Genomic DNA, 10568 nt, shown 5'->3' with positions numbered 1-10568 from the left:
ACGACTGAGTGAACTGAACTGAATTATTTGTCAGAGAGATGGCAAAGAGAACAGGCATCAGGGAGAGATAAAAATTAACCTGATGGAGGGGAAAAAAAAAAATCGGGAGCTTTTTAGAACACATTGCTAAAATTCCCACATAAGCGATGAGAAATCTGGATTCAATTTACAGAAATTTAATATATACCTATTTAGTTACAGGGGAATGAGTTACTGATGGGCTGGCAGTGGCACACACAAAAAAGTTTCTTTTCTATAAGCTTGCTTCCGATTTTTTTGTTTTTTTGTTTTTCTTTAAATATGTATTTATTTACTTATTTGGCCTCGGGGTTCTTAGTTGCTGCACTTGGGGTCTTAATCTTTGTTGTAGCATGTGGGATATTTAGTCCTGGCCTGTGAACTCTTAGCTGAGGCTTGTGGGACCTAGTTCCCTGACCAGGGAGGGAGCCCAGGCCCCCTGCACTAGGAACGCTGAGTCTTAGCCACTGGACCACCGTCGAAGTCCCTAAGCTTGGTTCCTTTAAACAGCAGTTCTTTAGAATGGGATTCCACATAAAAATGCCTATTGACACTTCTGCACGAAGACATTTACTCCAGGACAGGGAACCATCATTTTCTCCCTGTGGAAAACTTTTTCTTGGTGTATCAGTGGTTCTCAACTCTCCATCCGGCAGCACATGAGAACAGTTGAGAAGATAAGAGATATGCATAGTAGCCCCAAACAGGAAACAACCCAATGTCTATCATGAGGAGAAGGAATGAACAAGTCGCAGCACATACATGCACTGGAATGATAACAATCCGCTGATAACGCACATGAATGAATATCAAAAACACCCACTGAGTGAAAGAAGCCAGATACTAGGGTATGTACAGTATTATTCCATTCATAGGAGATTCTAGAGCAGGTAAAACCAATCTATACAAATAAATCAGATTAGTCAGTCTCTAGGACTAGAGGTGGAGACTGATAGGGAAGAGGCATAAAAGAATTGCTTTGGGGTCATTGAAATGTGGTGCGCTCTCTCTCTCTCTCTCTCTCTCTCTCTATATATATATATATATGTCAGAACCCTTTGAAACGTACACTTAAAATGGGTACCTTTGGGGTTTCCCTGGTAGTCCAGTAGTCCAGTGGCTGAGACTCCATGCTCCAAATGCAGGGAGCAACGGTTCCTGGTCAGGGAACTAGATCCCACGTGCCACAACTAAGACACAGCGCGATGAAATAAATAATTTTTAAAAAACGGGTACCTTTTGAAAGTGAAAGAAAATGAAAGTGAACTCACTCAGTCGTGTCCGACTCTTTGTGACCCCAGAGACGGTAGCCTACCAGGCTCCTCCATCTATGGGATTTTTCCAGGCAAGAGTACTGGAGTGGGCTGCCATTTCCTTCTCTCTGCCTTTCCTTCTCCTTTTACTGTATGTAAATTATTCCTCAACAAAGTTGACTTTTAAAATACAGATGTTCAGGATTCACTAGAGACCAGTTGTCAAGTTCTCCAGACTAGGACCTAGCCACCAGCAGTATTTAAAAGTTCTCCAAGCAGTGATTATTTGTAGCCAGGGATATGAGCCACAAGACTTCCTCTCCTCAAGGGATGGGGATGAGGTTAGAGGACAAGCGTGCATTGTCCCTTCCTGGAAGCAGAGAGAGGAGGAAGTATCTGAAAGAGAGGGAGAACAATGGGGTAAGGTGGGGTAATTTATCCAACTTCCTGCCCCAGTAGGTCAGAGATTTCAGGCTTCACATCTCGCCTTATTTTCTTCCTTCTTACCTCTTCCCCTCGCTCTTGGGGCTGCAGGTAAGGTCTTCTGGCCTAGAAGGAGAAGGCTTAGGGTTTAGGAACTGGGGCTGGAGATCAAGTTTCCTCTCCTTCCCCACCTGGCCTCTTTGGGAGTACCAGGGGGACTTCCTCTGAAGTTTATGCTGAGGGCAGGTCCCGAGCACAAGTCCCCTGTAATAACTCCAAGAGTTTGGCCAGAAAAAGAGGGACTGGTCTCTGAGGGTGTGCTTCGCAGGGTGGACAAGGGCCCTGATCAATCACCCACAGCCGGGACCCCAGGGCATCCAGTAGGCGCTGTAGGCGGAACACAACGATCCCCACGGATGGGCCCTCCTCAAACCCGATCACAGACAACTCCAGCCGGAAGCATCGGAGAGTCTCAGCAGGACACACCTGTGGAGACAGAGTGATCTGGTGTCTCTGGGCAAGGGCTGATCCCAAGTCCTCACCCCCACAGTTTCTGACTTGTAGCCTGGAACAAGCCCCTTCACCAATCTAAGCCTCAGTTTCCTCATCTGTAAATGGAGTTCTGAATAATCCCTACCTTTACTAGAAGTGCAAGTTAGAAAAAGATCTTCCTTCCTTAATGCTTCCACGGTCTGATTTTGTTAGAACAAGATACTTTACTGCCATGTGCTGGAAACTGACAAACATCCAGAATGAGAATGCTGTCCTTGTAGGTGTGGGACCCTTGTGCAGTGTACAACCTTCACATCCGTACGTCTCAGCCCTGTTTACCTTGGAGGGTCAGTGTGAAGGTAATTAAGCTAATGTGCTTAGGACTTCCCTGGTGGTCCAGGGGTTAGGACTCCGCGCTTGCACTTTCACTGCTGGGGGCCCAGGGTTCAATCACTGGTCAGGGAACTAAGATCGTGCCCCCTCCAAAAAGGCCAATACACTTAAAGCATTTAGGCCAGCACCCGTCACCAAGTAAGAAATTATGTAAGAATAGCTGTTATTGGGACTTCACTGGCCGTCCAGTGGTTAAGTACCCACCTTCCTGTGTAGAGGATGGGGCTTTGATCCCTGGTCTGAGAAATAAGATCCCACACGCTGAGAAGCAACTACTGAGCCCATGTGCCACAAAGAAAGATTCCAGGTGCCATAACTAAGACCCAATGCAGCCAAACAAATAAATATATATATATTTAAAATAATAGCTGTAGTCATTATTATCCTTTGTTGCTATTATATGCCAATCACTGTACTAGGTGTTACAGACAGCTGTGAACAAAATACATTTGTCAAGACTTGGACAGCCAGAATACCAGCCTGCCTGCCTCCTGGCCTCCAGTGTGTCCTGAGCTAGTGGATTCTCCCTAAATGTCCACCCCCAGTAAAGAGGGAACATGATACTCACCAATAGATTATCTGGGGTGTACAGACTGCCATCATTTTTGTTTTCCTGTAATTGTGGGGTAGGGAGGAAAATCAGATCTTGGAGAGGAAGAGACTGACCCTTCCGCAAACATGTCACCCACCCCACTCCTTAACTAGCCTGCCCCTGTCTGCTGGCTCTTCCCTCCCTCCTCACCAGCATCTTCGTGATGGCAATGAGGAAGTAGAAAGGCTCCCTTGGGCAGAGGAGTGGTCCTAGGCCTCCCAAGGGCAGCACCAGCAGGAGGGTGGTCCAGAGAAGCCACATGGACACCCTGCCCACCCCCATACTTTCTCAGGTTCCAGCCTGGGTTCCTGGAAACAAGAAGTACAGAGAGAGGGAGCAAGTTGGAAAACAGGAATGGGGGAGAGGAAATGCCCCGTCCCTGCCTTTCCATCTCTACTCAATCCATAGATACCTGGAAGTGTACTCCCAGAGGCTGGGGGAGATGGTGACCCTAGAGTAGGGAGGTTGTGGTTCAGAGAACTCTCTTCCCTTCCTTTCCCCCAATCAAGATACCAGATTCAGCAAGGTTATTAGGATCATCCTGGAGAGACCGGAGAGTTCAGAAGCGTCCCCTGTCCCCCAAACAGCCCCATGAGGCAGTCTAGAGTGTGTCCAGCCTGTGCATTCTGTGGCCTGTTTGTCTGCCCACTGGAAAACACCAGTTAGCTTGAATCCTGCAGGTGCTTATTTGGGAGTCTTTGCTGTCCTTTCTCCTATTTCTGCCACAAGTGTCTTGGAATCTTCACGCCTGCCTGTACCTGCTAACTTCTTTCTCTGAGCGTTGGCCTCTGCCTCTGTCACTTGTGACTTCTGTCTCCATCTCTGATCGACCCCATGTCTCTCTTCGTTTTTCTCTCCTCCGTTGGTCCAGTCTTTGCCTTTTCCTCCATGTGCACCTCTCTCTCTGGTGCTGTGTGCCTGTAGGTCTGTGGGTCCCTCCAGGTCAGCCTCTGGGTCCTTGCTGCCTGTCTCCCCGGCCCCTCGCCCTCTCCCTCTGTCACCCTTTAGGAGCTGGACTCTGAGCTGCAGGTTCCTCCCTTTGGCCCCAGACCCGCCCACCAATCTTCACTCTGGTTCCGCCCTCCAGGCATCCATGAGCCACCACACCCCTTTGAACCTTGGATCCCAGACCCAGTGCTGCCAGAGAAACTGAGGCAGCCGACTGCCGCCTGCACCTGAAAGGAAACTCATGGCTGGGAAGGGAGCAAGCATCATGAGCAGTGGGGAGCAAGGGGCTACCCTATCTTGAGGTTCCTCAGATGGGGGTGAGAGGACTGGGGATTCTTGGGAAAGGTAGATTTTGAGAGAGGGCTCTGAGAAGGATGAAGAGTTTGGTTTTTTGTTTTAAAATAATTTATTTGGCTGTGCCAGGTCTTAGTTACATGGAGATCTTTGATCTTCTTTGTGCATGAATTGCAGTATGTGAGTTCTAGTTTCAAGACCAGGGATGGAACCTGGGCCCCCTGCATGGGGAGCAAGGAGTCTTAGCCACCAGGGAAGTCCCGGGATGAAGATTTTGTGAAAACAGGTTCGGAGGGGGCAGCAGTTCAGGGAAAAGTGGATTATGGGAGAGAAAGCTTCTGAAGGAGGGGGATTCTAGGCACTGTGGATTCTGAGGAAAGGAAGATTCTGGGGGGAAAGAGGGGTAAGGGTACCCTGAGTGGAGGGAGATTTAGGCAAAAAGGGAATCTAAGTTGAGGGCTCTGAGAGAATTTTGGGAGGAGACTCTGAAAGGAAGAAAGTCCTTTAATATTTTTTTATTTACTTATTTGACTGCACCAGGTCTTAATTGGGGCAAATGGGATCTAGTTCCTTGATCAGGGATAGAAACTGGGCCCCTGCATTGGGAGCTCAGAGTCTTGGCCACTGGACCACCAGGGAAGTCCCTAAAATGAAAGGAGTTTTGGTGAAAGGTTCTGGGGAAAGGGCTCTAAGAGGAAAAGGATTCTGGGGAGGATGCTTTAAGGAGATGGGTTCTAGGAGGAGGGGGATTCTGAATCCTACCAGGATTCTTGAGGAGAAATTCTAGAAGACGGGAAGACTGCCAACTCTGAAGCAATCTCCTGGTGGTGGGAAAGCAGGGGGGTGCGGGGGGAGGGGTGAGTGTGTATGTATGAGAATCTATTGAGGATGGGAGTAAAGGGATATAAATGAAGAGTCCAAAAGCAAATGAGAGCTGGAGGTGGCCAATGAGAACTGAGGATGTGAATTATGGCCTGTCTTCACCCTCCTTTCTCCTTGGAAGAAAACCTATGACAAGCCTGCTGCTGCTGCTGCTGCTGCTAAGTCACTTCAGTCGTGTCCGACTCTATGTGACTCTGTGCAGCCCACCAGGCTCCCCCCGTCCCTGGGATTCTCCAGGCAAGAACACTGGAGTGGGTTGCCATTTCCTTCTCCAATGCATGAAAGTGAAAGTGAAGTCGCTCAGTCCTATCCGACCCTTAGCGACCCCATGGGATTTTCCAGGCAGGAGTACTGGAGTGGGGTGCCATTGCCTTCTCCGATGACAAGCCTAGACAGCGTATTAAGAAGCAGAGACATCACTTTGACGACAAAGGTCCGTATAGTCAAAGCTAGTTTTTCCACTGGTCATGTAGGGATGTGAGAGTTCAACTATAAAGAAGGCTGAGCATTGAAGAATTGATCCGTTGGAACTGTGGTACTGGAGAAGACTCTTGAGAGTCCCTTGAACAGCAAGATCAAATCAGTCAATCCTAAAGGAAATCAAGCCTGAAGATTCATTGGAAAGACTGATGCTGTAGCTGAAGGTCCAATACTTTGGCCACCTGATGCGAAGAGCCAGGTCATTAGAGAAGACCCCGATACTGGGAAAGATTGAAGGCAGGAGAAGGGTGCGACAGAGGATGAGATGGTTGGATGGGATCACTGCCTCAATGAACATGAGTTTAAGCAAACTCCGGGAGATAGTGAAAGACATGGAAGCCTGGGGGGCTGCAGTCCACGGAGTCCCAAAGAGTCGGACACGACTGAGTGACTGAACAACTCGCCCTCTCGGGCCGGCCCCCGACACCGTTCAGGGAAGTCAGTCCCTTCCACTCCCAGGTCCCGTCCTCTCCGCTCCCCCGGCCCACCTTCCTGCCGCCAATCCAAAGTCCCGCCCACAAGCCGTAAAGCTCTCTGCCGTCGCAACGCTGAGCACAGCGCGCCTGCGCAGACCCTGAAAAGCGGCCAGGTTGGCTCCGCGTTTTCCTTTTCCGGTTGGGGCGCCGCGCAGTGAGGATCTCGTCTCTGCGCCTTGAGCCATGCCGTCCAAGGGCCCTCTGCAGTCGGTGCAAGTCTTCGGACGTAAGGTGAGACGGGCGCCCGATGGTAGGGACGAGGGGAGGCCCGTGTCGGAGAGAAGTCTGTGGGCAGGAATCTGGGTCTACTTGGAAGCCGAGGCCCAGAGCTCACGTGGCTCCGCTGTCTCCTCCTCGCTTTCCACAGAAGACGGCCACAGCCGTGGCGCACTGCAAACGAGGTAACGGCCTCATCAAGGTGAACGGACGACCCCTGGAGATGATCGAACCGCGCACGCTGCAATACAAGGTGCTGGGATTGAAGACGGGCGTTTGGGTTGAGTGGAGGGCTCTGTAGACGGATATGTTGAAATAAATGGGTTCCTGGAGTTCGTCGATCTTGGAAACGGAAAGGTCTGGTATCAACAGTGGGACGTATAGAGGCTGAGTAGGGAATAGAAAAATGGGATATTTGACGATGGAGCTGGGTGTTGGGGGTTCAGGCGATATTATGAAAGTTTGAATTGAGAGTGGAAACGTGGATGTTGAAGATTAAGCAGGTGCTTAACTGGGTTGTTTGGAAAGTCACTCATTTGGGACGAGGTGGCATGGGAGCTCCCAAAATTTATGGGGCCTGATGACTTGCAGTAAGTTAATGGGGGACGTTTTACAGTAGTCTGCGCACTCTGAGGACAGGAATCAATGTATTGTCCCTCAAAACATTGTGACCAAAATAAGGTCTTGAATATTGTAGGTACTCAATAAGCATTACAAGAACAGAAGTTGGGTTTGTAGTGCTTGGCTGTGAAAGGAGTTCCTCTCCCCTCCCTGTTTAAGCCTCAGTTTCTTTTTTTTTCCTGAATAAAGTTTTATTGACCTCAGTTTCTTTGGCTCAGACCGGAAATATGTCGGAGTTTGATTTCTGCCTCTTCTAGCTGTGTTATTTGGGGCAGTAACTTCCCTTCTCTGTAAAATGGAAATAGGTTGATCCTTGAAGGGCTGTCGTGAGGGTAAATTGAATTCTCTGTGTGAGGTTGTTGGTGTGTGTGAGAAGGTGAAGAACTGTTTACATTGCAGGGTTAGTTAGAACTTCGAAGAGCAGGTAAATGAGTATTGTGGCTTATTGTCACTGACAGTTTACTCAAAGGCTTTATGTGTGCATCCTGTATTGAGTGCTGGCAACAAAGCAGTGACCTGGATGGTTCCAGGGCCTGCCCTCCTAGAGCTTCGAATCCAGTGGAGGACACAGACTGGACCCAATACCAAACACTGCTCCCAAACAGTCAGAACTGGGGTAGAGGTTCCCAGAGAGGGTTTCTGACTCAAACTCGGGTGGAAGGGTCAGATCAGGGGTGGGGGGGACCTTGTGAGCTGAGGCCTAAAGTAGGTAAATCAAAGTAGGGTTATAGCATCGTAATTTTTCTGGAAATCTGTGCGGTGCAAAGGGAGGGCAGAGAGCTCAGGTGGGGAGAGCACCTGACATAGCCCAGGAGTGGTTTTTTCACCATCTGGGGCAGGCTTAGCGGCTGCAAAGATTTTCCTTACTGTTGGGCTAAGGTGTCCACATTCTAAGAATCAGGTTTAAAAAACAGGTGATCTGATGTCCAGAGAGAAACACAGGAGGAGGAACTGCTCAGGCAGGATTCAATTTGACTTCAACAAACTCTTCTGTCTTAGAAATCTCCCTGCTCTGCTGGCTTTGTATAGGGGGCTTTGAGTAACAGCCCAACACTCTTCCACTAATACTGAGGCCAGCAGTGGCAAGAGCTTCTTGTAGAGAGCTGTGGAGGAATGTTCCGTGAGGTGGCTCAGTGGCAGGTTGTGATCTAAAATCCTGTAATGTCTCCTGTTACCCTAGCTACTGGAACCTGTTCTGCTCCTGGGCAAGGAGCGATTTGCTGGTGTGGACATCCGCGTCCGAGTGAAGGGTGGTGGTCACGTCGCCCAGATTTACGGTGAGTCCCGGACACTGGGCACATAGGTGGGTCTGAGGGCAGGGTCCCATCCCTGGGTGTTCATAAAGCTGATGTACCTTTTGTCTGTGTCTTCCTCACAGCCATCCGCCAGTCCATCTCCAAAGCCTTGGTGGCCTATTACCAGAAATGTGAGTGAGGGTGGGTCCTTCCCAGCAGGTGGGTGGGGGCATGTCAGGGGCTCACTTGTAGCCACAGAGTGGGAAGACGTTTGCTGGTGTCTAAATTTTGTCCCGTCCTTTCACCCCCAGATGTGGATGAGGCTTCCAAGAAGGAGATCAAAGACATCCTCATCCAGTATGACCGGACCCTGCTGGTAGCCGATCCCCGTCGCTGCGAATCCAAGAAGTTTGGAGGTCCTGGTGCCCGTGCCCGCTACCAGAAATCCTACCGATAAGCCCGTCATGAAGCCCAGCGTTTCCCTTTACAGCACCTTTATAATAAATGTTGTGGGATTTAAGGTTTCAGGAATGATGCTGTGGTCTTCCGTGGTGGGTCTTTCTCTAAAAGGAATGCAAGAAACACCTCCAGAAGCCTTTCTAGAAGCTACCACTCTGATTAGGACGTACGTAGGAGAGATGGGTGGGACCAGACCTGGTCTTAAGTTTCTCTGAACTCCAGTACTGGAGTCCAGTGTGTGAACACAGCTCAGGTGGGCTTGGTGCCTGGTCATTGGTTGTGTGAGTGAGTGTGCTTGTGGGTTTTATCTCTTTCAGTCCTTTTGCTGTTTTAATGGCATGTCAGAGAAGAGCAGGGGAAATGTGTAAGATCAGTAATCTTTAATACAAGTGAGGAGAGGTCTTAAGTCAGCAGCTAAGGGCCATCCATGTATGTGTTGGGAAAGGAAATTTTTTAATGCCAGCCTGTAGTGTAGGTAGTATTGAGGTTGGGCAGGGGTCTGTAATCCCTGTTGTGGGTGGGTGCGTGATTTCCCCTGACTGGTTTCATCCTTCAGGATGTCGACTGTAACCCCCACTCCCTATGGCCTCCTTAAAGCAAGTCCCAGTTATGCTCAGTATGACCTTATGGGCCCGGGAATACATAGGTCTGAGGACATGTTCATCTCTTGTGTCTGCCATGTGATAAGAGCTGATGTAGGTGAACTCATTGCTGCCCCTGGGCTAGAGAGATGTTAGAGCACTTCTGTCATGGAAGAAAGTTCTGTGGGATGGTGCTGGTATATGTATAGGGAAGTAAAGTGTTGTTTGTGAATTAAGTTGCTCTCAGTTTCTTTCCCCATATTTAAAGGAAGCTAGTGAGCATCATTGGGGTGGGAAGGGCATCTGTCCTATAACAGCCTTTGCAGCCAGCGATCTGCCCCCAAGTGGGCTTCCTCACTACTTCCTGCTGAGCAAACTTAAGAACATTACACACTTGATCAAGGAGTAGTTTCACAAATTTTCTTTATAAAAGGAACTTGGGAGGGCTTCCCTGGTGGCTCTGGTAAAGAATCCACCTGCCAATGCAGGAGACACGGGTTTTACTGCCCTCAAGATCTCACATGGGGTGGAGCAGCTAAGTTGTGTGCTACGACTGGAGCCTGTGCTCTGGAGCCTGTGCGCCGCAACTCCTGAGCCCTGCACTACAACTAGAGAGCCCCTGCTCTGCAACTGGAGAAAGCCTGTGCAGCAACGAAGACCCAGCACTGTCAAAAGGAAAAACCGGGGAAGGAACTTGGGATTTACTGACTTGCTGCCCTTTCTGTGTGTTTGCCCTACTGATGAAACAGTAGCCACGTGTGGCTGTGAAGCTGGGCTGCACTGATGAGAATGTTGTTTACTGACAGGACAGTCCTGTGGGATGGTACTCGGGTATAGAAAATAGATACTACACACGGAGGTGGGGTTGGTGGAGCTCCACTAGGTGCCAGGCTACGTGGTGTTGGATTGTCTTCACACCGTCTCTGAGGTGGGTGGCAGGCAGGTATCTTCACCTTAGCTGCTGAGAAAGTGTAGTGGCAAAATAACCACCTCACCAAGTTTTGCATTGAAGCTGGAGTTACTAATAACTGCCTAACTGGGTTTGACTGGCATTAACCTAAACATCCCCAGGAGGGCAGCACTGTCCCAAGGCATGCCACAGACAGCCGACCTTACTTTCCCTCTTCAAGCCTGTCTTAATTACAGCTTACAAAAGGCAGGCTGTAGTAGACCGGCAAGAAAAGTATTCATGAGGAGGCGTTGGA

General features: G+C 49.4%; 2 protein-coding genes across 3 annotated transcripts; one reads left to right on the top strand and one right to left on the bottom strand.

Annotated features, from left to right (window-relative positions):
• Nucleotides 1–298: 298 nt before the first annotated feature.
• On the bottom strand, nucleotides 299–4204 carry IL-15L (interleukin 15-like). Of its 2 annotated transcripts, NM_001301213.1 has the most exon segments (5): nucleotides 299–1667; nucleotides 1779–2180; nucleotides 3148–3192; nucleotides 3322–3479; nucleotides 3584–4204. In NM_001301213.1, coding segments are annotated over 3 exon segments (432 nt in total). In that variant the 5' UTR covers nucleotides 3454–3479; nucleotides 3584–4204; the 3' UTR covers nucleotides 299–1667; nucleotides 1779–1925.
• Nucleotides 4205–6381: 2177 nt separating this feature from the next.
• On the top strand, nucleotides 6382–8848 carry RPS16 (ribosomal protein S16). The gene is made up of 5 exons (NM_001033624.2): nucleotides 6382–6482; nucleotides 6619–6720; nucleotides 8269–8365; nucleotides 8467–8514; nucleotides 8635–8848. Exons 1-5 carry the CDS (start codon nucleotides 6435–6437, stop codon nucleotides 8778–8780), a joined length of 441 nt encoding a protein of 146 aa, NP_001028796.1. The 5' UTR covers nucleotides 6382–6434; the 3' UTR covers nucleotides 8781–8848.
• Nucleotides 8849–10568: the final 1720 nt, after the last annotated feature.

The sequence above is a fragment of the Bos taurus genome, chromosome 18 (assembly GCF_002263795.3).
Source record: "Bos taurus isolate L1 Dominette 01449 registration number 42190680 breed Hereford chromosome 18, ARS-UCD2.0, whole genome shotgun sequence".
NCBI classification, from domain to species: domain Eukaryota; kingdom Metazoa; phylum Chordata; class Mammalia; order Artiodactyla; family Bovidae; genus Bos; species Bos taurus.
Note: the sequence above shows the minus strand (reverse complement) of the source record. Positions and strands in the feature narration are given on the sequence as shown.